This window comes from Sturnira hondurensis, unplaced genomic scaffold (genome assembly GCF_014824575.4).
Source record: "Sturnira hondurensis isolate 20B ecotype Veracruz unplaced genomic scaffold, ASM1482457v3 Scaffold0013537, whole genome shotgun sequence".
Taxonomy (NCBI): Eukaryota; Metazoa; Chordata; class Mammalia; order Chiroptera; family Phyllostomidae; genus Sturnira; species Sturnira hondurensis.
This window is the reverse complement of record NW_028086168.1, coordinates 787,596-814,943: the sequence shown is the minus strand read 5'-3', so window position 1 is coordinate 814,943 and position 27,348 is coordinate 787,596. Positions and strand designations below refer to the sequence as shown.

General features: G+C 42.6%; 2 protein-coding genes across 6 annotated transcripts in view; one reads left to right on the top strand and one right to left on the bottom strand.

The window, feature by feature from the left end:
- MED12L (mediator complex subunit 12L) overlaps positions 1-4,140 on the top strand; it is a 320,705-nt gene extending 316,565 nt beyond the window's left edge. For all 5 annotated transcript variants that reach the window (XM_037061801.1, XM_037061803.1, XM_037061804.1 and 2 more), the window contains one exon: positions 250-4,140. In XM_037061801.1, coding sequence (XP_036917696.1) covers positions 250-302 — 53 coding nt within the window. In that variant the 3' untranslated portion in view covers positions 303-4,140. The remainder of the gene's footprint in view (positions 1-249) is intronic.
- IGSF10 (immunoglobulin superfamily member 10) lies at positions 4,028-27,348 on the bottom strand. Its single transcript, XM_037061799.1, has 8 exons — positions 27,283-27,348; positions 26,621-26,681; positions 24,560-24,754; positions 23,054-23,183; positions 20,588-20,978; positions 10,363-14,688; positions 9,008-9,908; positions 4,028-6,091 (listed from the first exon to the last, which is right to left on the bottom strand). Exons 3-8 carry the CDS (start codon positions 24,751-24,753, stop codon positions 4,183-4,185), a joined length of 7,851 nt encoding a protein of 2,616 aa, XP_036917694.1. The 5' UTR covers position 24,754; positions 26,621-26,681; positions 27,283-27,348; the 3' UTR covers positions 4,028-4,182.

The following is a 27,348-nucleotide window of genomic DNA, read 5'->3' as shown; positions in this document are numbered from 1 at the left end:
GTTCAGAAATAGAGACTGAACGCCCTCATCCGAGCCGGTGTGTGGGCAGGGGCGGGACTTGGGTGTAGCGCTGGCCCTGCTGCAGAATGAATTCAGCCACCATGCTAATGCCCCTAGGGTCTCCAGGCCAGCACTGATCCCTGGCCAGTCAGTCAGGCTGGGACTGAGAACAGTGACAAGGAGGGGTGGCATCTATCTGGAGCACAAGTTTGCACCTACAATTTTATTTGGATTTATTTTTCTCACTAGGTAACCAGCCACAGCAAGGAGTGACTCCCTATGGGCATCCTCCACACTTCTGACTCGGGAAGGGGACAAGACGAGGCGTTTTACGTTCGCACTGAAAACTAGAATATCAAATTCAATGCAGTAGTCATCTTTAGAAATGCCCCTTTGTTCTTTCACTTATTCGAAGTTTTCTTCTGTTTTATGCTACATTTTGTACAAAGGTGTTTAAACAAAAGGCAGAGAAGGAGGCGTGGTTTGGTTTTGTTGCTTTCAGCATTAAAGCAGGCTTAAAAATGTGTACCATATGGGCCTACTCCAGGAAGTTTGGGAGCAGACTTTTTGAAACTGGTGCTTTTTTGAATCTCATAGGTATAGAAAGAATGAATTATGGTAGATATAAAATATTTATATATCCATTAATTATTTTTCATTTTCAAACTGTGCTGGACCAAACTACTGATTTGAAAGGCATGTCAGTTCTGGACTGAAAAGTGACCCATTTATTCTGCGTTCACCTTTGATGGTGAAATGGACATTTATTCGCATCACTCTAATTTGAAATGTTTGTAATTTCATAAGCACTTTATAAACTTTGTTCTTATTTATGTAGGATTTTTCTTTGCTTTTGTTGTGGTCAAAAGGTGCTGAAACAGATTGTTGCTTAGTATTTAACCTTCTTAGACCAAGAACTTAAACTGAGGCTTCTATGAGAGCCACCCTAAGACATGTGGAAGCCCATCAGAAGTAGCTGTGCTTAAGTGTGCAGTGGCCAGATCACTAACTAGAGACTTTGTGGAGGGGTGGCCTGTAGGTTAGAAAGGCCCAAATGAACCACGATGGAATTGTTCTAATTATTTATTGCTGGGTTTGGCAAAAATGACTGTCCACTTTTGGTTCTCCTGAACCTTATGCCAACTTGAGAAACAGTCTCGCAGCGGGCCTGAGACTCCACAGTGCTCCAATCTGACGTGGTTTCCAGAGAATCTGGCCTCCGAGTCCAGAGGCTCTGGTTTTCTTAAAAGATGTATTTGCTGTTTATTTTGTATGGTAAGTATTTGCTATTTTGAATTTAATTATTAATATTGGTGTCACTCTTGGTTGTGTATTGCATATACTGTATTTATAAACTGGTGCAAAAAGCACAAGTAAAGTAAATTATACATCAAATTTATTATAAAGAAATAGTAACTATTTTAACTTTGTTCAAGTATGTGGTAATTTGCTCCTATTAGAGTAAAAAGAGACAGTAAATTATTATCAGTTTGTGTAACTTAAGAGTATTCCATATAATATTTTTTTAGATTTAGATGCATAAAATTTTGAATGTGAAAATTGCAGGGCATTTTAAAACATATGTGGGGGATTTTTTCCCATGTTGTCTGTTAATTCACTCTCTTTTGCCATATGATTTTACATGTTACGTAGTCACCAAACTGTGAATAGATTTGTCTGTACTGAGCAAACCATGTAGAACTACTTTTTTTCAATGTAACCAGTACAACTTTAGTCGATCATTTCTTTTGCAAAGCATTGTATAAATAATTTATATCTTCCTAGGTGAGTTACTCATTGCAGAGTTCGACTCATGCGAACGACCTCCCATGTGTGTCCGCTTCCTTTGCTGTGGCAGCGTCCCTGTGACTGCTTTGTACACTGTGAAACTCTGCCGCTCCAGCCCACTCATTTCATGTTTACTCTGGGCTGGAAAAGACTTTGCCAAAACATTAAAGAGCATTCTTTTCACTAAATTAACATATTCTATCTCCTTTCAGAAAATGCATTGTTACATTTCAGCTGGTTTTGTATATCAGGGTTTTACTTTTTCCCTCTTAAGAGTCATCCTTAGTGTTCACAAGTCTATTTTTCTTCAAGTAATGTATCCATATAATGACTGCCTTGGCAAAACAACCCAATTGCGAATGTTGTGCCTAGTGAGTGAGTCATGTCCCGTCTTGGTTGTTTTTTTGTTTGTTTGTTTTTTAAAAGTCGTTGGCATTTAAAATGTCAGTTTTCAGTGTGAACCATATATTTCTGTAGCTCTGTATTGCAAACAGCAGTAATACTGTTTCAAGAATGAGTGTTAAAATCGCATAGCATTTGTATGCACTTTATATTTGCAGAAGTCAGTGAAATTAATTTATTAATCATTTGCACTTGAAAGCTGTGGGTGTGCGTTTGTTGTTGTGTGTCCCTCTTTTTTAGGTGAGGAAGCTAAGTCATGGTAAGGCTGCAGAGATTCTGTGGAAAGTTGAGGGAAAAACTAAAACCGGTTTTCCCCTATGCATTTTAAAGATGGCAACTAGAAATTTTAATCAATTCTTATATTAATTCTTACTTAACCCTCTATCCTAAGAGGCTTCTTCTTCTTTTTTTTTTTTTAGCAAATGCATTAACTTGCATTAAATGATCACAAGGGAAAGCCCTGTCCTTTGACAGAACTTGGTGATTTGCTTCCTGAAATAGAAAGGAAATTACCTTAGGGTGAATGGGAACTCCCACCCCCTTAAAGAGAAGACTCTGAAATAGAGTGGATTTGGATATGAGAGCCCTTAGACCTACCTGTTTACACTGCAGGCCTGTTCTTAGAAGAGTTACATATGTCATTTAATTCACTCCTCTTGGCCCAGAAGTGGAGGAAGATCGCTGTTAGAATGAGTATCCTTTGACTTCTTGCAGCCACACGATCCCAACGTCAGAGACAGTAGCAATCAGGCCCCCTCTTAGGTGGGGCCAGCTGGAAATGGTGTGATGAACACAATGTCCAAAATGATTGACAAGGGCTAGCAGTTCTCAGTTTTGTGTACTGAGACAGCTGAGCAAGACCTATGGCATTTTTTTCTTTTTCACTTATTAAGGTTTCTACAATTCTTCTTAAATAGTAGGTGAATATTTGAATAGATGGTGGAGAAATTACCTTAGAAAATCCCAGCCTCCACAATTAGAAAAGATGAATCATCATGTACCCCAAGTTAATTCAGGCTGAGTTAATCATGCAATATAAATAAATCCAGTAAATCACAAAAGACAGCATTCTGTGTAGGGTCGAAGAAACTTAAGTACAGTGAAACTTCATGCTATGATCATATCTGGAGCTTCCCAGACACTTACCTGCCCATACAGGATTGCCCCTTAGCGGAGTAACATGCTCATGAAGCAGCGACCCCTTCTCAGAACCCTTTCCTGTAACAGCTCCAAACTGGGGGTGCCTGAGCTAGCTTTTGAAGTTATAGAGAAGTTTCATTGTGTTTTTAAAAACCTTTTTAATGGGTTTATTTGGACAAAGATGAAATCAACCCCCTTTTGGCATTTTATAATGTACAGGTGTTAGGTTGCTTTTTCCATGTGGAAAAGGTAGCCTGCATTTATTTTTAAATGCAGTCATTAAAACATCTTTGTATTCCCCATCAGTGAAAATTTTCAGTGTGCACAAAATGTAAATCTTGATCAAAAGAGCTCAGTGCTTATTTTCGGTAGGCTTTAGTAAAATATTTATAAACCAACCACAAAATATTTATATATTAAAATGACGAATTTACATCAACACTGCAAATCTGCTCTTTTCCGTTGTTTCTGTTGTTGGTGCCATGCTTGTAACACTGAGAGGAGGTGGACACTAGGCAACTGGTCATGAAAGAGGGAAATCCATTTGGTGAAGAATTCAGGTACATCAGCCATTTGTTGTTTTCTAGTGGACAGTTTCTCTTAATGTTCATTGTTATTTGTTGGCAAAATAAAAGTGCCTTAAGTTAAAAATTTGCTTTGAGATTTATTCAAGAATTCAGTATCAGTTCATAATGCGTTTATTTACAAGTCTTTTTTTTGCATGTCCATGATAACTTTAATATTGTAAATGTATTAAAATTCATTTACATACCTATGGCTGCCTTTGATTAAACTTCTTCCAAAAAATAAACTGTCCAGATGTTGATTCTGTTCCAAAAAATGTGTTTCATGTCAGATTACCTGCATATAAGTCATTGCAGAGTCACTGCCAAGTGCATTCTTTGCTGTGCATGTGTATATCCCAGAGTCTGAGGTTCGAGGATGCTGAATGACGAGGGTGCCTCGGGGGTGAAAAAGCTCAATTCCATGTGTCCTCCCTTTATTTGCCTTTGAGAGCTGGGAGTGGTCAGGCATCTCCCATGTGATTTCCGGCTTGGGGACTCCCAGGGCCACACACTGGAGCCAAATGGCCGTCCCTGTCTTTGTCAGGATGCTCCTGGGTGGGCGATTTGTGATTCGGGGAGCATAGGCAACAACCACAACTGGAACACTGATCAGTGCATGGCCAACGCTGTTTTGAGCCTTACAGATATAGTTTCCTCTGTCATAAGCCATAGCTTCTTTGATGACTAAGGTTCCATTTTCATGCAATATGTATTTCCCACTAACTTGAGGCCTGCCTATTACTTGACCACTTGGTAGAGTCCATTCAACGTTTGGCTTAGGGACTCCATCGGACACACAGTGCAGTGACAGAGACTCTCCACCGATGCAGTAAACTGTTCCTAATGCATTCGTAAGGATAACTGGCTTCTGGCCAATTTCTAACACAATTAATTTCTCAATGTAGCCGACTTTATTTCTTGCCCCACACCGGTATTTTCCTGCATCATCCCGGGTCATTTTAAAAATCATAAAAGACCCATTGCTTGCTATCAGATATTGAGAGTTTTGCGGTCTATTGGGAAATCGTGTGCCATTGGGTAAAATCCAGATTATTTCAGGTGGCGGGTTTCCATCAACAGAGCAGTTCAGTGCTGTGGACTTTCCAAGCTGGGCCACTGTTTTTTCATTAAATGGATTTCTGAATGTTGGTCTTCTTAGCATTTCCAGTACTTCCAGCTGGACCACCAGCACACTCTCTCCTCCCTCATTCCGAGCCACACAGATAAACTCAGCCGAGTCTGAAAGCCTCACATTTCTAATTTCCAAAGTTCCGTTTTTGTGGACTGTGATTCTGCTTCCATGGTACGGCGCTGTGAGGAGAATGTTGTCTGGCATGATCCACGTGATTTGAGGAGATGGTGTCCCTTCAGCTCTGCAATCAAAGTGTTTTTTGGAATGCCTCACAGCTGTGGCTGTAATGACAGTTTTGTTTGTATACAGACCATTGATTAATGGAGGCTTGGACACAACTTGCAGTTTGTATCTTTTGGTGTCATCCCCACTGGGATTTCGGGCCACACACAAGTACTCTCCAGAATCGAGCAGTTTGGCTTTGCTGATGGACAAAGACCCATTGGCATGAATTGTGTACCTGTCTTTTGAGAATGAAATCCTGTCATTGGAAGGTAGCAGCCAAAATATTTTCGGTGTGGGTTCCCCAATGACCTCACAGTCCAGGACAGCTGCGTCTCCAGCTTGGACTCTTACGTTGGCCTTGTAACTCTGCTTGATCCGCGGGGCAGCTGTTACTACTGTTAGGTGGACCTTCATTTCATCCTTTCCCAGAGTGTTCTGGGCATAGCACGTATAAGCTCCTTCCTCTGCTATCCCAACTCTGTTGAAGTACAACGTCCCGTTGTCGAAAAGAGTGTACCTCCTAGTACGCCAGCCACTGTCATCCGCTTGCATTGCCTTATTTACCATGGTTCCATCCGGCAAACTCCAAGATATCTTAGGCACTGGTGAGCCAGAAGCCTTGCAGTCCACTTGGAAGTCTTTCCCATGAAACGCTTGCTTTTTAAAATGTTGCTTGTGATCAATTTTGGCAGGTTTCAGTTTCAGGCTAACATGCATCAGTATCAGGTCATCCCCTATTTTGTTTCTTGCCACACACAAGTAATCACCACCATCTTTTTCTGTTATTGATCCAATAAACAGGGATCCATTTGGGTAAACATGGATTCGGCTGCCCATTCTAAGAAGAGAAGAGAATGACGTGAGTGTGCAGCTGTTAGCAAGGGGCAGGGGGGAAGAGTTGTCTTATTGATATAGGGTTAGCGCTATGGATATTTTCTTAAATTGTTGCAATAAAATTAAAATCAGTGCTAGCTTATTTACTGTTTTCTAAACCATTTACTGAAAGATGAAATTATCTAACTGACTAGGTACAATTTAGTGCAAACAAATTGTATTTCTAAGATGGACTTCAAATGGATTTCCTTTACATAGTGAATTTTAAAAAAATTATAATGGTAGCCCTGGCTGATGTGGCTCAGGGGACTGAGTGCCAGCCTGTGAACTGAAAGGTCACCAGTTCAATTCCCAGTCGGGGGCACATGCCTGGGTTGCAGGCCAGGTCCTCACTTAGGGACCTAATAAGAGACAAACCTATATCTCTCACACACTGATGTTTCTCTCCCTCTCTTCCTCCCTCCCTTCCCCTCTTTGAAAGAAAAGTAAACAAATTAAAATTATAGTGGTGAGGAAAATGCTAGAAGTTTTGGAGTCCTGTACACATGACTTTCTTGACCATTTTACGTATCAAATGATCGTACTGTAATATGTCAGTAAAGAAGAACTTTCATACATACTTAGAAAAGGCACCAGATTATACTTTTTTAGGGAGATATTAGTAACAAATGTTTAGGGTTTTTTGATTAAAAAAAATAAGTTCTCCTTTGTTATAAAGAGAGAAAATGCCAGTGTAAGACTTCCTGGAAGCTTGCCGTAGCATCTGCCTTTCGCAGGCAGCTATGAAGTGACTCTGGTCCTTGCACTGAACTGTGTAGAACTCCATTTTGCTCCCTGAAGCAAACTACCCAGCCTGCCGTGATCGTCGGGAGTCATCAGATGGCAGGTATTTCCTGTTAAAACTAAATCTAGTTTTTCAGAAAGATCAGTGGAAATTGAGTAGGTAGTAAAAACGTGATTAGAACACCTAACAGATGAAAATCTGTGTGTTTTTCTTCTAATTTTTTGGTATCGTGAACTAAGTAGGTAAGGGAACCTGGAGAGAAAAGTGTGGACAGTCGTCCATCGTATAACTGCTAACCAAGCCAAACAGTCTCGAGTCATCTTTTATTCTCCAGCAAACATGTAAGAAGTATGGAGAGTATTGTAGTAGAACATTACAAAACCTGCTGGTGGCTTATTTTTTAATTTTATTTTTTAAGTATGCAAGAGACTCTTCTGGTATGTAAGCCAAGATAAAAATCATAATAGATATGCTTAATAAAGGGATGGGGACTGCCAGGAACTTTGCATTTACTTTTAAATCTTTCAGTAGCTCCTCACCCTTCAGCTTAAAAAACTGATATGTAGAGAGGCTGTGTCACTTCAGGTCACAGGGCTGGTTCTCAAACCCTGTCTTCTGCACCACGCTACACTGCCACCTGCTATCATTTTTGCCTAGTCCTGTCCAAAAGTACTGATTCTCGACCGTGAGTGCACATTAAAATCAGTTGTGTAGTATAAAATAATGCAGTCTGGGTCCCACCTCTGGAATTTCTGACTTAAGTGGGGTGGAGTGTGGCCTGGGCATTTGGGTTCCAAGCTTTCCAAGCGATTCTCCTGGGTAGCCAAGTCGGAGAGCCACAGCAGTAGAGGCAGTCAGTGGCTCTCCGATGCGTGTCCTCAATGTGTGTCCCCATCGCCGGCATCAGAATCCATGGGACCTCGTTTAAGATGCATCCCCATGTGCCTTGTAATGTATTTAAATGCTTTAATTTCACAAAAGAGAACTAGCATTCACTATTAATGAAATGCTTATAATTATTTGAAGACAAAAAAAGAAACATACTGAAATTATAATATTAAATACGAAAACTGATAAAGCATTGAAAATATTTGATGCCGAAAGTGGACTCATACATATAGTAAACTAACATGTTATTTCTAAACTTTGCATTTCGTAGCTCAGTATTTTTTTCATTTTATATCTAAATTTAATTAACCTTTGGTCAAATAATTTTGATGCCTTATTGGAAAACTTGAAAATGAACATTTGAATTAAAAATCACAAATGAAATTCATTAATAACATTCGACGCCAACTTACAGTGCGACACTAAAAAACCTATTCAGCTTATCAGCAGAAATACAGATTCATATCCAGTATGTTCAATGTGTCCTGCATGGTATTTTGTATTAATGAAAAGCAAATATGTAAAATATAATTATTCCCATCATTTTTGTCATAGAAAAATCATTGCGTAAGGTCATGCAAATGGCAAAAATGAGTAACTCATAAGCCAGAATTGTGACTTTTCAAAGCTCAAACTACAGAAAGCTGGATGAAGGCCAGTGTTGGTCAGCCTACAGCGAACACGAGAGGCAGGGCGTGGGTCCGAGAGTGCCCATGTGGGGCCTTCCTGCCCGCTTTGCCTTTGTGCCGTTCTTCATCCTGTGCCTCAAAGTGCCTTGCAGTTTTATAGAAGCAGGTAAGTATAGATTATACTAAAATTCAAAATGCTTAATTTGAGGAGACTTTGAAGAGTCTCCTCAAATAATGGTTGGAGCCTGTCTCTCCAAAACCTTCACTGAATTGAAAAAATTCTCTCTCCATCAAGAAATTATGAATATATTTACACAGTTACATTTTAAAACTGTCACGACTATCAAAACAAAGGAGATTCTTATTCTGCCATTAACTATGTAACTCAATAAGAAGTTGGCCTTTAGAGTTAGGCATGTAAGAAGCTTGGTTATATATATAGTTTACATTATTTTATATTAATCTCAAAAAAATTCAGTCTCTAGAGAGAACCACATTTATGTGCTGAGTCTGGGCTCTCTGAAACTGGTCTCTAAAATGTACCGTCTCACTTTCCATTGCAGAAGTTGTACAGCTAAGTAGATAAAGAAGGTCATCTCAACACCAAGGTGGGGTTTACCTGTGCCACTGGTCGACCACAGCCTTGGATGGCAGCCTCCAGATTATTTTGGGTTTGGGTTCACCAATGGCCGAGCAGTTCAGTAGTAATTTGTCCCCAAAATTCACCTCATTCCATGTCTGGGATGCAGATTCTATCCTGGGGATGGTCTCTTGTTCTTCCACTGTGAGAACCACCACCCTTCTGTCCGAGCCTGTGGAGCTGGTCGCGATGCATTCGTAAGTGCCTCTGTCAGAAGAGGCTACGTTTCTTAGAGACAGCGTCCCATTCGAAAATAAGAACAAGTTGGAATCGATAAACTGTAACGGTTTCACTTCGGTGCCATCAGAGAGAACCCAGTGAACACTGGGCTGAGGAGTCCCTTTTGCAGTGCAGGGCAGTTTCAAACTCTCACCCCGAGTGCCTGCAATCACTTGCCTCTTTTGTTCTAGAATGACAGGTGGGGCGGCGATGACTTGTATTTTAACCAGCACTGAATCCTGGCCAGCGGAGTTGCTGGCCATGCATTTGTAAAAGCCCCGGTCGTACACACTGAGATTGTGGATGACCAGTGTTCCGTCAGCTGTCACCAGGGCCTGCCTGTTCCCTTTGGATGATTCTGCGACCTCAGTTTGGTTTGCGAGGATCCAGGAAATTGTAGGCCGCGGCCTGCCTTCAGCTCTGCACTGCAGCTCCACGGTGCTTCCAGAATGGACTGTGAGCTCTCTGGTATGTCTCTCCAGGATCCTGGGGGGATAGGAAACCACGGACAAGGTGACATGAAGGTGGTCTTTGCCAAATGGATTGGATGCGGAGCACAGGTACTGTCCACGGTCCTGAATGCCCACCCTCTGGATGGACAGGGTGCCATTGGGGAGCACCTGGAACCTGCCACTCTGTTTCCTTGTAGACAAATCAAGTCCTGATAGAAGAAAGAAATGTATAGCTATAGGTCATCAAAGTTTAGATAGAAAACAAATTGTCCAAGTGGAAAGCCATTTTTCTATTAGGCTACTGAGAACAAATATATTTAAAGTTAGAATACCTAGTCTTCACATTGCTAAAATCATTCCTGGATTTTTTGTATCCCCATAGCTTTAATTTAAAAGCCCGATGGCTCAACAAATGACAATGACCTCTTATTCAAATCACGTTTTTTTGGATCTGCTTTCAAAACATTGTTTTTTTTAAATGATATATGGTTTAAAACCTTCTAATGAGCAAGAAAGCCACGTGGTAAATGTCAAATGAGGATAGTAAATTTTTTTATCTTGAGGAAGTTAGAAAGTGGTGTTGATTCTTTGGATGTGTAACCCTGAAACATATAACACAGCCATCCCTTGTCTCATAACTAAAGAAGACAAACTTTTAAATACCTGATGAGACTCTGGTCCAGTGGATGGTGGGCAGAGGGTTTCCCACAGCCTCGCAGGGAAGAAAGGCCTCTGAGTCAGCCGGGACCGTAAAACTCGCCGCCTTTCCTCCAACTATTCTGGGCCTTTCAAACAAATTCCTAGACAAAGGCTCAAAGGGAAGGAGTTCAGAAGGTGTTATTTTTTGAACCTGTGTCTTATCAAAGCCATTCTCTGCAGCTGTTTGAATTTCCCCGTTTGAGGCATGAGTGGTGTCCTCTGGCAAGCCTAGAGTGGGCAGCATGCTCACGCCTGGCTTTTTGCCTTTTTGAGCAATTTCCAGGTGGGGCTCACGCCGAGAGTGATCTGACCAGAGAGGAGTTGATTTAGGATTCTGTGGTTCAACTGTTACTAGTGCTGGCATAGGAGTAGAATGTAACAGATTGGAGTAGATAAAGGAGGTGGTTCCAACTGTGAACTTGGCAGTTAGATGAGCCTTGGGAGATGTTGCAAGCTCTGCAGCTAATTGCTGTGCATTGGCGTTGTGCCTTGAGGGTTCATGCAGCTTGAGCGTCGTATTTGTCAGCATCCAGGAAACAGGAGTTGTCACATTGTTAGTAACTGTACTTTCGTTATTCCAGGGAGGGGTGCTGGAGGCTGGCGTTGGAGTGGCCCTGCTGCTCAGGAGAGTTGGCACCGCTGAATGGCCAATGGTTGTGCTTCTAGGTGTGGTCCTCTGCTGGAGTTTGGTGGACGAAGTGGCTTCAGAAGCAGCCGTGCTCGTCAAAGTCTGAGTAGTATCTTGGGGTGGGTCTTCAATGACATCTGTCCTGTTACGTGTTCTTGGGTAAAGATCAATTGTGCTTGAAGTTCTTCCTGTGTTTTGTGGGGCAGGATGAGTGAAAGCAGAGACACTGGCCTTGTCTGAAGTTTCTGCTGCAGCTGGAATAGGGAGCCTCACAGCAGGGTGTGTGGTGAAGCCAGGACTCTGGCTGGGAGAGCTGTTCGGGTCATCTCTGCCCTGAGGCTCCTTTTTGCTTTGCACTTTTCCTGTCCTGGGCCTGCCCATTTGGGTGTGATTGATAGTGACAGATGCAGGGGCAGTAGGCATTGTCAGCGTGGCTGCTTGCTCTGATGTGAAGGGGGTACTTGATTCCTCTCTTGAGCTACTAGGGAGTGTAGGGTACATGGGTGGAAAGGGCAGCTCCTTTATTGTGGAGAGACTTCCAATACTGCGTGTTTTAGTGGTATCCTGGTGAGTTGTAGCCAGTGTTATAGATGGACTTTGCATCACATTTGCTGAGTGTGCTATGAAGCGAAAGGGGGAAACTTTACCTGTGGGTAAAGCAGGAGATACTTGAGGAAGCACCGTGGCTGTGCTTTTTTGTGAACCAAATATATGCTGATTCTCTAACCTGTTTGTTTGAGGGTGGTTATTCACCGAGACCTGATGCCAGGGAATTTTCCTTCTTGGAAATCTGGTAATGCCCATGGTTGTAGGCATAGATGGTTTGGTGGCGGGAACTGGAAGTGACGATATAATCATTAAATCTCTTTTAGCTTCACTAATGTTAGATACACTGGGGTAACTAATATTTGTTCTCTGAGCTTTTTCCATAGTTACAGATGTCGGGGCATGAGTCCCGACTGCACCAGTTGGCATCACTGGGGTGCTTTCAGCACTGAAATATTTTATTGTGAGTGTTGTTTTCTCAGTATGTACATTTGGTTTGTTGTTAAATAGTAATGGTGAATTGTAGACAGGAGTTGTAGACTCTGCTGTGACTCTGGCAATGTCAGCTTTGGGGAGGGTGATGGGGGAAGAACTGGGGAAAGACAAGGTTGCTCCCGCAGTGGTGACCGTTTCTCTGATGAGAGAACAGGACGGGCACACTGCACTGAGCTCTGTGGCAGAAAGCACAGTGGTGCTTCCTGCAGAAGAACCTCTGGAGGCTGGCCTCACAAAGCCATATCTATGCCGTGGGAGAACTGGAGTTCTATATGGGCTGATAACTCGCCCCCTTCCCCAAATTTTCCTCCGTCTGACAAAGCGTCTGGACAATGGGGTGTTAGTGGTACTGTTTCTAGGAGTCTGTAACTGAAAATGAGCAGCACTGGGTGAGCCTGAAGGGAGCCTTGCGGTGCTAAGCCTTTGTGTAATGTGAGAATGGAAGTGATTGTTCTTGGGGACACTGCCTGCTGTTACAGGCATCTGCTGACCGTTCATGACATTTTCATCAGCTTTGCTATCAACACTACTAAGTATTTGGGTCTCGACATCTTTGGTCACCACGCCTGTTGTTATTGGGGGTGCACTTTGCAAATGCTCTCTTCTCCTCCCCATGCCCTCAGCACCCTGAAATCGAGTTGCTTCAGGTAGTAGAGGAAGGGCAGTGGCTAAATTTTGGTTGTTTGTGCCTTGCATTTTGCTTGATGTGGTTGGGTTTATGTTCTTTGACATGGCTATAGTTTTAATAGTAGTGGGTAGTTTGAAATCCGTTGGGTTTTCAGGTGGTAGCGTGTGTGGACTGGCAACTGGGGAGACTTCAGTACCAGTAGTTGTAATTGCCACAGGGCTATCAGATGTTTTTTTGGAATCATCAGACACTGTCCCTGCTGGGACACTGGGGACTTTAGTTGCCAGGACCATAAACTCCTCATCTGAAGGGAACATGCCTGAAGAGTCTGCTTCCTCACCAGGTGTTTTCAGGAGTTGGGTGCCCAGCAGAGGTGGCCTTGCTGTGGTATTTTCTAGCTTCTGTGGCATAGTTTTCTTTTTAGCTTTCTCCAAAAGTGTTGCCCAGTGTCGGGGGTCAATTCTCCGAGCAGAGAGAGGGAACTGCCTTCTATGCTCCCTAAAACGGTGGTTTGTTGAATCTCCATGCCACTGGTGCATTACATCTTGAGAGTTGTGCTTCTTACTTGTGCTCAACACTTGTCTTCTAGCCTCACCTCCCTCGGAAGCAGGTGTAGGGAAGTGTGCAACTGCTGGGTCCCTCGGGTGCACCATGGGGCTAGGCTCATCAAATCCAGATCCATCTGTTTCTGCATTAGGTTCCACTGGGCTTGGCCCTTTTATTCTGACTGAAACGTGGTTAATCAGAAAGTCGACCCCTGATGGGTTGGCTGCAACACAACGATAATGACCCTCGTCTTTTTCCGTGACCTGTAATATTCTCAGTGTGCCATTAAGAATCTGCTTCTCCCTTGAGGACTGGTAGAGCACAGTGTTTCCTGGAAGAACCCAGCTAACAGAGGCATCTGGGGTACCAGTGGAATGGCATGGAAGGTCAAGTGTGTCACCAACAGAAACAGTATGAGAAGCCCCATTTTCGTGATAGGGTTCTACGTAGGGCTCTACCACGGTAATCCTATAGGTGAGAATATCTGCATCAGCGTAATTGGTGCTTATGCAGTTGTATATGCCTGAGTCAAAACTTTCAGCCATCTGGAGTTCCAGTTTTCCACTTTTGTCTATTAGGATTCTTCCATCCTCGCTAACATAAGGGGCTCTCACTTTACTCCCATCAGCTAGAAGCCACTCCAAATGTGGGGTGGGGTCTCCTTGGCCTGGGCAGTCGAGGTTGATAGTCCCACCAACCGCAACAGTGTGTTCCAGCTTAATGTTGTTATCCGTGGGAATCATGGTCCATTCGTGTCTCACTGGCTTTGTCTCTGACCTTGGCAAAGTGACTTGAGCATCACTGGAGTACCGGATCTGTAATGTACTGAGTGTGGTGGCAGTTCTGTCTAGCTGCAATGAAATCTGGTCTTGCATTAACCAAGAAGGATCTGCGCTGAGATCAGCCTCTATGTTGGTAAAGATGTCTTCAGGCTCAGGAGCCACCTGTTTATATCGGTAGCGGAGTTGTGGTGTATCGGCGAGCAAGTGGCTCCTTTCTAGTGTCAGAGGAGAGTCACTGTATAAAGCCAGAATTTGCCACACTGGCTGAATGTGACTGTAATCTATGTTACACACCAGAAATGTAGAAAATGATGTATTTAGCCTGATGTAATCATTGTCTTCAGTGATTGCAATGGATGATGTCCTTGAGGGCTTTTGGACACTGCAGACCGTGTGAGCTTCATTTCCAGACTGGTCTGTCATATTCAAAATGAGGGAGCCGAGGGGTGCCATGAAATTTTGAGGAGAGATGGACACAGAATTGCCGTCTTCCAAAATAGTCAGGCTCTTCGGTTTCAGAGCTGGATCGATGTTTGGCTTGACACACAGGAAAGCTGCAGCAGGGACTGTGGCCAAGGGCTTGCCCTTCGAGCTCCTGGGGTCCATGCACAGCGGGCATTGCTGAGAACTGGAGGGACTCCTGTCTTTTTTGCATTTTATTATATCTAGGAAAAATGACAACTTAGTTATTGTTAATTCTGGTCTCTTCATGAACTAATATTTGAGCATTTTGAAGAAATAGCTTGTATTGGAATTTGAAAGAACATTTTGGAAATGTTAGTGTTTAATAGAAAGTTCCCTGCTTTTTTTGTCTCTTGGTTGACTTCTAAAAAACATACTGTCTATATATCCTGTTATAATATTATATTCATAGACACAAAGGTTTTGTCAGTCTTGTAGAAAGTGCCTGACTAAATGGCATGCTTATGTTGTCACTTGTATTAACAGTCATTTAGTTCTATTTGTTCATTTTTATGTTTTGAGTCATAGAACTTTATTGTCCTTCAAAAGATTACCTGTTTGATAAATTATCATTTACAAGTCCTTGGATATCATTAAAAACCCAAGTAAGTTACTTTCCATTATCCAAAAGTACAATAACTGAATTACAAGATATCTTGACCTGGTCTAGCTTAGTCTGAATAGGAATGGAGAGAAACGGATGCAGGAAATAATGAAGCAGGTAGATAGAACCAGTCAGCAGGAGGTGAGGATCTGGCCAAACACAGAGGGTGACCAAGTGGAAGAGAGAGGAAAACACAGCATGAGTTTGGTAGCTGGATTGATGGAGGTAAGCAAAGACTCATTGGGAGAGGATCAGGTTTAATGAGAGAGAACGCTGTACCCAAGCACTGGGGCAGCCCTTTAAAGATCTGACATTTTGGTGAACTCTGAAGCCTGAAAGCCACATAGGACTAGGAACAGCCTAAGCCTTTCCAAATCACAGAAGCCCCCTATTTAAAGCCCCCCTTTAAAATTTAAGCCCACTCCCTTACTTGGTAAGGGGTACAGAGTTTTACTTTACATAAAATGCAGCCAGGGACTTCACATGCTGTTCCATGTAGTAGCTCCCATCTCATGCCCTGGAAACTGCTTTGAGAGGACTATCTTCTTAGCAGAGCTCATTTGCCAGAGTGGCTGGACAAGGTCACATCACCTTCCCACATGTGCACAGTCCTCTCAAAGGCTCAAATCCCTCTAACTGAGGACCCCAAACCCTTCAGTATGTAGTTAGTGCAGTAAGTCAAGCCACAGAGATCTGGCCACTCAGCTTCCTCCAGCAAATTCCAGAGTCCAAACCTCTGCAGAGTAGCTGACCATCCTGAAGACCCCTGAGCATGCATGTAGGGGCTCTTAATTCCCCACTTACCAACCAGGTCTGCCTGCTTCCGGTCTTAGCAATACCCAGGGCTCAGACCCTGCTAGAGCAGAGAACATGGCAGACTCCTGGCTTAATTAAAACCTGTCACAGAATTAGGTGCACATCGTGGTATGCTTATTGCTAACACCTGGAGCAGAGTTAGCAGGCCCCTGCCGTCCAGTGTTTTGCTTCAGACGCGAACCTGATCATGTCACTTCCATCCCTCTATCACTCTAGGTTTCACAAAGAAATGCTTTTCATCCCCCAAGTCTGCCATGCCCTATCAGGCTCCACTTCCCATACACTTGCTGTCTGACGCGCCCTCTTCCATCACTGCCCCACTAATTACATCCTTCGTGGCCCAGCCAGAGCAGCCCTTCTCCCACGTGGGTTCCCCGCCTTACGTTCTGGTACCTCCCACTTCTCTTACCCTTTGTCACCCACGATTACAATGACTTGTCTAGTCGTTTGTCTTCCCACAAGGCTGAAGCTCCATGCTTGTTCATCTATATGTCCCCAGGCCTGGCCCATGGATGCTCAGGGAAGATTGTAGGGAGGCGGGGAGGCAGGCCTAATTCTGATGCCATATTTTTTATGAATTAAGAAGTCTTACAATTAAAGGTGTTTTCCAGTGGCAGCCAAACAGTTGGCCGTCTTGCTAGAGCTACCGCTCGCTGCCCACACACATCAAATGCCGTCACTTACTGACAGTGCTTTCTCGTCAGTTCAGTTACATGCACCATTGGTGCTATATACATTACACTTACCAGTGAAAATATATTATTAAGATTACATTATGCTTTGGCATTAAACAAGAAGTTACTATATATGCAGAAAGGTATGGAAACAGCAAGCAGCAGGACATAAATTTAATATGTATGAAACATGTTTATCAGAGAAATGGCCACAAATGTATTTTACGGAAGAGCAACCCAGGTGCGTTTTGGAACCTAAGAGCTGAAGAACACAAAGAGATGAGGCTGTGCTACATTTGACTATGGAGGTACGTGCCCACGAACTACCCATCACACACCGAGTAAGGCAACTGAAGGCACGAGAAGCTGTCAGGTCTCTCGCAATGCAAGATGAAACGCACTCCGAAAAACAAGTTGATGGGACTGATCCATGAGTGTTGTAGGATTACCGTCAAGGCTTCTCAGTCAGAAGGAGAACACCTGCTTATTTAAACACGGCTAAAGATGTTAGCCATAAAGAAAATTTGATATATATTTATCCATATATATTGTATATATATACATATACACATGCAGTTTTGGGACATATTAAGATGATTGACAGGGGCAGGCATTTGTATTCACCACCAAAATGGCTATGTAGTGATAAAAGCTTAGTTTAACAAAAGTTACTGAGACCTACTCTGTTCTAGGCACATACCAGAGTCTAAGGATAGATAAATTAGACTTAGGAAAGGCAACAGACATGTAATGCAAATAAATATAATAAAATGTTGTCCATTCAAGAACAGGAGTGTGGGCCAGCCACAAGTGGGGAGTGATCCTTCTGACAGGGATGGGGCAGGTGGAGGGGCAGCCTGGCTCCCCAGAAAGGGGAGTGCTGAGCAGAGTTTGCTGGCTGGCCAGGAGCCCACCAGGCAGGAAAGGAAGGAAGGTGTTCCAGGCTGGGAAGCAGCAGGGTGCAGGTGGTAAAACAGGGTAGGTGTGTCTGGCGTGGGAGGGTAGCTGCAAATTGGGAGGGAAGGAAACAAGGCTAAAATTAGGCAAGGAGTACCCTGGGAAGACCTGGCATGCCAGGCTAAGGAGCTCAAGTCCTGTTCTTTAGGCCAAAGTCAGCAGACTTTTCATGGAAAGGGCCATATGGTAAAGAGTTTGGGTTTGGTAGACCACAGTTCTCTGACCCAACGACTCAACTATACTGCTGTAGCACGAAGGCAGCCATAGATACGTACAAACTAGGCGTGACTGGGTTCCAATAAAACTATTTACAGAAGCTTGGTGAGGGCTGTATTTGGCCCGTGGGCTACAGTAGGACAATCCCTTGACTAGTACATAAAATAATTGATGTTTTCCAGTGGTATATTCTACCTGATGAAATGATAGCTGCTAATAAAATATATACCAGCCTGATTTTATTACCCAAGCATGTAACTAGCAAAATGGCAAGTAGGTTCGACACTCTGTAGGAACTAAACAGACTCATTTTCTCTCTGAGTATACAAAGTGTGAGCATCCTCTTACTTCTTTATTTTTTTCACTGCTACATTTCTCAGATAAGTTTCCTCTATTTGCTCACCATCTTCCCCCTGTAATCCAGCTAACAATCACATGAAAATTCAGTAGTTCTTTCTCACTCATCATTCTCTTTTATCTCTCCATGGCATTTGAAAGAATTGAGAAACTCAATCCCTACTGCCTTTTAAATGTCTGTGAGGCTACATTCAGGCGTGGTCACCTCACAGTTCAACCTGTCACTCCCCAGACACCACCATCCCAAGCACCTCCTAGCAGCAGGGCTGTTTCTCCCCACTCAGGTCCACCCTGTCTACTGCTCACAGATTGGTGATTCCTAAAATGCATCTTAGTGGGAAGCTGTCCCAAATCCTTCCCTATAAAATCTTTCTTTTTTTTAAAGGGTAAAATACAAACATTTTGGCCTTGCATTCAGCACTTGCCTCAGTGGACTTCAGAACACTTTGCCAGGCTGTGCTGACCCTATGCCAGGCAAACGGGGCCCTTCATCGCCCTTTCCATGAAGCTTATGCTGTCTGACTTCATGTATAAAGCCCCGATTTTAGAAAAAGATCTAGACTTTTGAGCTGTTTTTTTATATTTCTGTTTTTTCTATTTTTTATATTTCTGTTTTTTTATAGCTGTTTGACCTCAGTGGGCAAGAAAATAAAATGTATTTATGGACTGCTTATTTTGTGTCATACATTTAGCTCAGTGCTTTGTATGTATTATTTTAAGTATTCTTTCCAATTATTGTTATTCCTATATTGCAGGTGAGAAAACTGAGGCCTAAAGAGTCTAAAGGACTAGTCCAAGATACCTAACTTTTCTGCGCCTCAGTTTCCTCATCTGGAAATGGAGGAGTGTTGTGAGGATTAAAGAGAAAGCATCTCACACAATGTCAAGCAGAGTGTGTTACCTCCTTGCTTCTTTCTCTCTCATTCCTTCTTTACCTGTTGGTGCGTCGTGTATGCCCCAGCCTACTTTCTCTCCTCTGTAGTCAAGGCAGAGTAATTTTTACGGAGTTTCAGCTTCTATAGAATTAAATATTCAGGGTAAGTATTTGATGATTTTCATTCATAGCCTGATTGTCTTTTTATGTGTTTAGCATATTCACCTAAAAGATTCTAAACTGCCGGAAAGCAAAGAGGGTGTCTATGGGCCTAATATACCTCACAGTGTTCAGTGAATGTTTTTTGATTAACTTTTGAGTGTTTATATTAACTGACTACATACATATGCATATGCATACATATATGATTGTGTGTGTGTGTATATATATGTACAATACATATTTATATATTTCACAACAGTAACTTTTTTCACTTTATTCAAGCTTCCGACCTTGACCCTTTCTTACCACCTCCCTCAGTCAGCCCTCCCACAAGGAGGAAGGAAAAGGCATCAGACACAAATTTTCTTGGTCTCCTCCACCAGCCCTAGGACCTGTCCTGCCTTTGTGTCCACCTAGTGCACCTTTTAAATCCTGCCTCCTGAGGAAAACCCCTCCGGCTCTGGCTGGCTCTCTTGCCCCCTCACCCTCACCATCTTCTCAGGGGATTTGCACAGTTGACGATCTGTTCCATCTGCAGTGCTTTCATGTTATCAGCAATCTCTTCACCTTGAACATGTTCAAGTCTCTCTCCTGTTTGACTGCACATATCCATCTAGCTGCCACCTTCCTCCCTCACTTCACGCCAAACCTCTCTAAAGAGTGGACTGTGCCCCCAGCCCCCACCCCCAGTGCCTCCCACAAGGCAACCCAGCTCCCATTATTCTTTCCAAAGAAACCAACCATTCCCTTTGATGACAAAATCAAAGGGTTCCTTTTGGTCATTATCATAAGGACTTAATTTAATAATTATTTCATCAGGTTTTAGTAATTAACAATGTAATTAGTTGTTTTCCCTTTTTTCCCATAAGAATATAAGCTCCATGAGGGCAAGGACCTTAATCTGTATTGTTCATTTTTTGGATCCCTATGTTCTCTGTGGTCTCCTGTACATAGATTTATGATAACTTCTTGTTGATGGAATGGATCTTGCATTTTTCATGGTAAATTCTACCTTCCCTGTCAAAGGACATTTCATACCCTGATGGTCTGTTTGCTTATCTGTCACCCACTAGAGCAGAGACAGTGCCCTTAGCACTTCCGTCACCTAGCACAGAACCTTAGAGCTCCAAAAACTGCATATTGAGTGAATACTGAGAAGAGGAGGGAAGGTTTTTTTATGGCTCATGGTGTAAGGAAGTGTAACAGGCAAACATTTCTTACTTTGTAATTTTGCCAAAAGTCAGGAATGGTGATCAGAGAGCTACCCTTTGAAACAGCGAACAATTAATTCATGAAAGAATAAAGAGAGTCTGTTATCTGAATTATTACTTAGACTTCTTTTTTCCCCACCTGCATTACCTTGGCCTTCTCACTTACTGATAAGCACATCCAGGCAGGGTGCTACTATTGCATTAGGACAAAGAAATAAACAGTATGCATACCTGGCTTCTCCTGCATCCAGTCAGACAGCCACTTTAAATGACAGTCACAGGTCCAGGGGTTCCCGTGAAGATAAAGGCTTTCCAGATCCGGCATGTACGAGATCATCTCTTGAGGGAGGGTCCTCAGAAAGTTGTCAGACAAGTACAAGTACTTAATGAAAGATGTTTTAAATATCTGGAGGTAGCGCAAAGAGACAAACGTATCTGGATGGAGCTTAGTGAGCCGATTGCCTTCCAAGTGCACAAGTCGGAGAAAGGTGAGTCCATAAAAAACCTCTGGGTTTATAAACTCGATATTGTTGTGATCCATGTGCAACCGTGTTAAGCTCCTGAGGCCATAAAACGTATCCTTCTGAAGTTTCTGGACTTTGTTATAGCTCATTTTTAAGACCTGAGAATAAAAAGAACATTTATTTTGTCAAAGGAATTATCACAAAAGGGAGAAGCGTGTCAATGAAACATGTGCTGAGACTAATCCGATGCAGTGATTGTGTCTTGTTTCAGTCAAGATTCCTTAACTTTGAGATATGTACTGAAGTATTTACAGATGAAACGTTCTAATTTCATGGGTTTGTTTCCAAACAACACAATGAAATGGAAAGCAAGGGAGTGAACGTGCTTGTAAGACAGTGTGGTATGTGCTGGCAACTACTGGAGCTGGATGGTGCTACATTGATCTCAAATACACGGTTCCAAGTTGTGCGACCATCACCCCAAAGCAAAAACTGGTACTCTTTAGAAGTCGTTTTCCCCAGTTTCCTTGCCCTAGAAAACCACTTATTTACTTTGTTCTTGTGGATTTGCCTATTCTCATTATTTAAAATAAATGAGATCATACAATATGTGATCTTTCATGTCTAGCTTTTTTTTCAATTAGCCTACCATTTTTAAGACCTATCCATGTTTATATGCATCAGCCCTTCATTTCTTTCTATTGCTGAGTAGTATTTCATTGCATGCATGTAACATATTTTATTTATCCATTTATAATTTTATGAACATTGGGGCTGTTTTCCACTTTGGGCTATTATGAATAATATGATTTTAATTTACTTTGAATTAAAATTAAAATAATATTTGAATAATTCAATAGTGTATTCTTCAATTTCTTCTGCAGTTAAACACACTAGTTAAACACACTTTGTCTCCCAAAAAGAAAAGACAAAGAAATGCTAGTAAAAACAATGGTTTCTCATCACTTTTTCTGATTCAGCCTAATCTCTCATCTCTGTTGAGAGTGTGCTTTTCTGGAATGACTGATTCCCTAATAAGCAAAAACAGTTACACTGGCAACATAGAAGAGCTTTGCCTCTAATATTACCTGGGAGTACAATTTCCAAGTCAGTAGTCCTGGCCCTGACCTGCCTGGCTCAGTTGATTGAGCACAGTCCTACAAAGCGAAAGGTCCCCAGTGCGATTCCCAGTCAGGGCATACGCCAGGGTCGATGTTTCCCTCCCTCTCTTTCTCTCTTCCTTCCCCCCTCTCTAAAAATGAAATAAATCAAACTCAGTGGTCCTCAATATCTATTCAAACTTGGTCAAGAGTATAAATGTGTGGAGAATTTCATGAAGGATATGTATTCCATCTAGTCCTCTGAACACATAAATAAAGCCTGATTCCAAATGAAGCCTGATTAAGCCAAGTGAACAGAACCCCATACTAGACTGAATTCTGTGGCCTTACTGAGCCCTGGTATGTTGTCAAAAGGCTCTATGCACACTGGTATTTTATCTTTTATAAGGATATAACTGACTTTATTGTGCTGTCTTTTTATCAGAAGCTACGGGAGACAGCAAGTTTTAAGCCAGCAAGTTTTGTGGTTGTGCTTTTTCTGAAACGTAGCTTTATTAATTTTTATGTATAAAAATTATAGACATCAGGACTTGTGAGCTTCCAGATAACCCCCAGTCCTACTTGGCACAGCAGCGGCGCCGCTCCCTGGGCCAGCGCTTCCCTGCGCTCCTTCCTGCTTTCCCTCCGACTCCTTTGGCCTTGCTTTGTCTCGCCTACCGAAGGGAGAATTCCTACAATATGTGACACACTCTTGGAAGTCTCTACCACTTTTTAAAGATTTTTGAACAAGCCAGGATATAAATAAATAAACAAACAAAGTGAACCTGAAAAAAGTATATTGCTGTATAGAAAGCGAACTTCTAAGGTGGCAATTATTGTTAGGAACCACATTCATTTCTCAGATGAACATGACTAGAAGCAGCATTTTAGGATTAAATTTTAAAGGATTAGTAATCACTGGGCATATTAGCCTGAGGCGTGAGAAAACTTGCCTTAGAATTCTTTTATTATTCCAATTTCTACATACAGTTGAATTTAAGAAATTGGTTCTTTGACACTCTCCCTTGATGTCTGCTTCTAATTCACAGAATGCTGATTTGGGGATGCTGTAGGAACAGGCCGTTATGGGAGGAATATCTTACCGTAATCTGCCCCTTCCCACCAGGTCTCACCTGCAGGGCCTGCAAATCCGCGAAGGTCTTGGCTGGGATTGTGTGAATGCCATTGCTGTGCAGCATTAGTAACTCCAATTTATTCAGGCCCGAAAAATCTGTTTCTGTCAGTCTGACCAAGCTATTGTACCTGAAATGCAAATGGTATTCTAGGTGTAAACTGAGCATGTCAATTAAAGTTCAAGTGTGAAAGCAAAGCCCCCCCCAACCCCCGGCCACCACACACACACATCAGTGCCTCTCTTGTTTTACCTGTGCTCTAAGAAGATAATACAATGCTTGGAATATTGTTGAGATTCATCAGAAGGTTTACCCTCCACCCAGCTCTTGTAGTGTAGTTACAGTCACCTTATTCTCTCTCCCAGGACATACCACATTCCTTCTCACTTTCAAACCTTTGGGAGCATGCTGTTCCCCCAGGTTGGAATGCTGTGACTCCATCCCCCTCTCTTTGTGAGTGCAATTAGGACCCAGCCCATTCTTTCACCTCCGCCCCATCACTCTTGGGGGGTGGGCGGGACTCATCAGTATAAAGCAGTCAAGGAACCTGGGCTCTGAAGCCAAGTGGTTTGGTCATGATTATGAAGTTAGGCACTTGGTAGTAAGTACTAGGAGTGACTCTGAATAAAATCAGTGACCTTTCTGTGCCTCAGTTTTTCCATTTATAAAATGCAAAGAACAGAACCTACTCCAAAGGGGTTATGAGGGTTACATGAATGAATGCATGAAGAGCGCTTAGCCAAATGCCAGGCCCTAGTAAGCACACAATTGATGAATGATAGCCATTATAATCAGTGATTGTTACTAAGTTCCTTTACTGTGTTATGGTTCTTATTAAGTTGTACTGAATGCACATCTGTCTTCTTCTTTTAATTATAGCTTCTAGCAGTGAATGTAAGTCTTGTTCATTGAATTTCCAGTCCCATCCATTGTGTTTGGCACATAGGGGCCATTGGCTCACAAATCTCAAGTAAATGATGTTAAGTTCAAATACACATGTTCACACAGTGTTTTTTATGAACTTTTAAAATGTAGTCAACTTTCACTAGATTTAATTAGGTATGCACTTTAAAAAACCTTTTAAATAAGTCAGTTTGTATGGAAAAAAGCCCAAGGGCTTCAAAAAGGATTTCACCCATTTTCACCCATCTTTTACATATAGGAGAACACTCCTAGTCTTCCTGTTACCTCCCACTGGTATAACAGAACCCTGATTCCTAACAAGAGTTATTTTACTGTTTTACCCTGCAGCACAAAGGCAGCCAGAATGAAGCTGTTCCATAGTCCTGGGCCTCCCCCCTACCAAGGGTGACTTAAGGTGCCAGAAGCACTTTCTCAGAATAAAAGTCTGAGTTAACGTTTCCTAGCATCCTAACAAACTTAAGATCCTCGTGTACTCATTTCAGAAAAGAAAGTTTATTACCATTGTGGTTAATCTCCCAAAGTCATAAGTGTTCAGGGGACAATCCCTTTTTAAGAAGGAGACAGGACAGGACTCTCACGCACCCTAGATTGATACGTTCCACATGGTGCGGAATGCTGTCTGGGATGGAGGTCAGGTACCGAAACGTGCAGTGCACCTCTGTGGGCACATAACAGGCACAGCGCCTCGGGCAAGCCCTGCCCCCGGGGGCGGCCACCAGGCAGATCACAGCAACGGGCACCAGGAAGCAGACGATTCTGCTACCTTTCACTTTCATCCTGAAAAAAAAAGTCACAACTCAGAGTTATAACTATGGTTTGAGCCAAGTCCCAGTACAGCCACACACAGTAACTCTGCTAATCAGAGACCCTCCAGAAGGGTCCTAAGTGGCCAATTTTGTTTACAACTTTTACAGTAAAACGAACTCTGTACAGAGCCATAGTGGATGCTGGCCTCACCTGGAGCTTTGTGATCAAGTGGGGTATTTACTGCTGTGAAAACTCCTGGATAGCTTTTCACTTGTTCATGAAAAGCAGAAAATCCTATTACTTAGGGAGTCATTAAACAGAGGAAATTAAGACCAAAATAAAGACACTGTGACAACCAAAATACATAGGGATAGTTTCCAGTTTATACATTAGTTCTTTTAAAAACTGGTTATAAAACTAATACATGTACATAATAGAAAATTTGGAAGCTGTAAATACATAGAAAAAAATTAAAATTACTTATATTCTCACCCCCCAAGTACAAGCATTAAAAGTTTTCTCTACACCTTCCAGCCTTCTATATACATTGTGTATTTTCTGTGTATATGTGTGTGTATCAGGCTAAATTGTGTAACACTTTTAATCATTAAATGTATAAGACAAGATGTGGCAAAATTAGCTTTACAGTTATGAGTACATGACAGTTTATTTTTGTATTTTTATTTATTGTATGATTTTCCATATGAACCACTGTAAACCTGCTTTTCTTCTGACCTGTATGTGTGTTTTCATTTTATTAAACCTTCTTCAAAAACACTTTTTTTCTAGTAAAACATTTTACTTATTTATTTTTAGAGAGAGGGGAAGGGAAGGAGAAAGAGAAGGAGAGAAACATCAGTATGTGGTTGCCTCTCATGAGCCCTCCACTGGGGACCTGCCCCGCCACCCAGGCATGTGTCCTGACTGGGAATCACACAAGCAATCCTTTGGTTCACAAGTCCGAACTCAATCCTCTGAGCTACACTAGCCAGGGCCAAGAACACTTTTATGAACTGTAATAATCCACTGAAAGACGGAATAAATCTCTTTCTAATATGTCCCTCAACCTTGCCAAAAAAAAAGGCACGTTGCACATTTCACGCCAAACAATGACCATAAACAACAGCATCTGCCTAGAAGCCCCCAGCGTTGCACTTGCACCGTGGTGGGCGCGCTGAGCCCTCGCAGGCATTGTGCTGTCTGTCTGCTTTTGCTCTGCTCAGCACATCCCTCTCTGCCTGTTTCCCTGGTCCCTTCTCCTCCTCCTGTCAGCCATGGGGGTGGGGGAGCATGACCAGTGAAGAAATATGCTCAGCTTGTTGGAAAATGTTATCTGCAACCCACATGTGGGGCCAGCCCGGGAATCCAAACCTTATTTTCCCCTGCAATTCAGAATATACAGGGTTGCAATAAAAATCTTTACTATGCATTTCTAAGAAATGTGACCTTCATAATTTAAAATCTCAATGTTCCTTAGAATAGAATGATTTATTTAGGATTCTACCAGCAACCATCCCTTGGCCATAAACTACGCTAGAAACAACACGGGTGTTGAATTGTATCTTCCTATGCAGATAACGGAATTGTTATCAGAATGTAGCCCAACTTAAAATTTAATGTAGAATTAATCACACGACCACTTTCGCTACTGTGATCATCCGGTTACAAAACTTACAAATAACTGTGTCTGGTTGGAGACAACATTTGCATCTTCTTTTCCACAGACAAGCATAGAAAGGAACAGCGGGATGCAGGTAATTCCCTTGTTCAGCTAGAAAGCAGCATTGGTATACCCACATAAGGGCTTTTTAAAATCAAAACTCTAAAGGAATATGGATGGTGAATCCACAAACTTCAACCTGAAAATGTGTATAATGAAAAGGAAATTGACAATACCTGAGCTCTTCCCGGCTGTTCCGGAGTCCTCTCCTGAGACAGGCAGGGACAGAAAATCTTCCTAAGAAAGGGAAAATTTTATCCAAACCCGAGTGAGGTTTGCTCCCAAAGTGAGCTAGTGGCTTCGTCTTTCTGGCTGGCAGCTCCGGAGCAATGCTCGGGAGGGAGACCTGGAGGCACTCCCACCACTTCAGAGACTAACGGGTTCCCTTATTATAACTTGTTACAGACACAAAAGGCAAAGTGGAGGTTTTGAAATTTCCTTTCTCCTCTCTCGGCAGTGTACTTTGATTCTCCTTAACGCTGTCACATAAATATAATGATTATATCACTCTGTTTTACCCCCAGGTCCCAGGAGTTTGTCCTCCATTTGTTTTTGTTTGTTTGTTTGTTTTTTGGGGGGTGGCAAATCTGCCACAGGTGAAGCAATAAGGATCTTGACCCACTGAAAAACCTTAACTCAGAGTGTCTTTTTACCCCGGCATCAGTCACTGAAAAAAAGTGACTTTGCCCTATTTTCTGTAACCCTTCTCCCTCCTCAGTGCTTCTCTCACCCCTTACCGACCCTCACCCTCCAGGCAGCACGCTTTCTGCATTCCCACTCCAAGACCCTCACGGTCCGCCTGGCCCCTTCCCGGGAAAGGATTGGCGGAGCCACTCACCTCTGCCCAGGTGACCAATGGGCTCCCGCCGCCCGCAGTGTCCGCAGCTCAGCCCGGCCGCCAGGG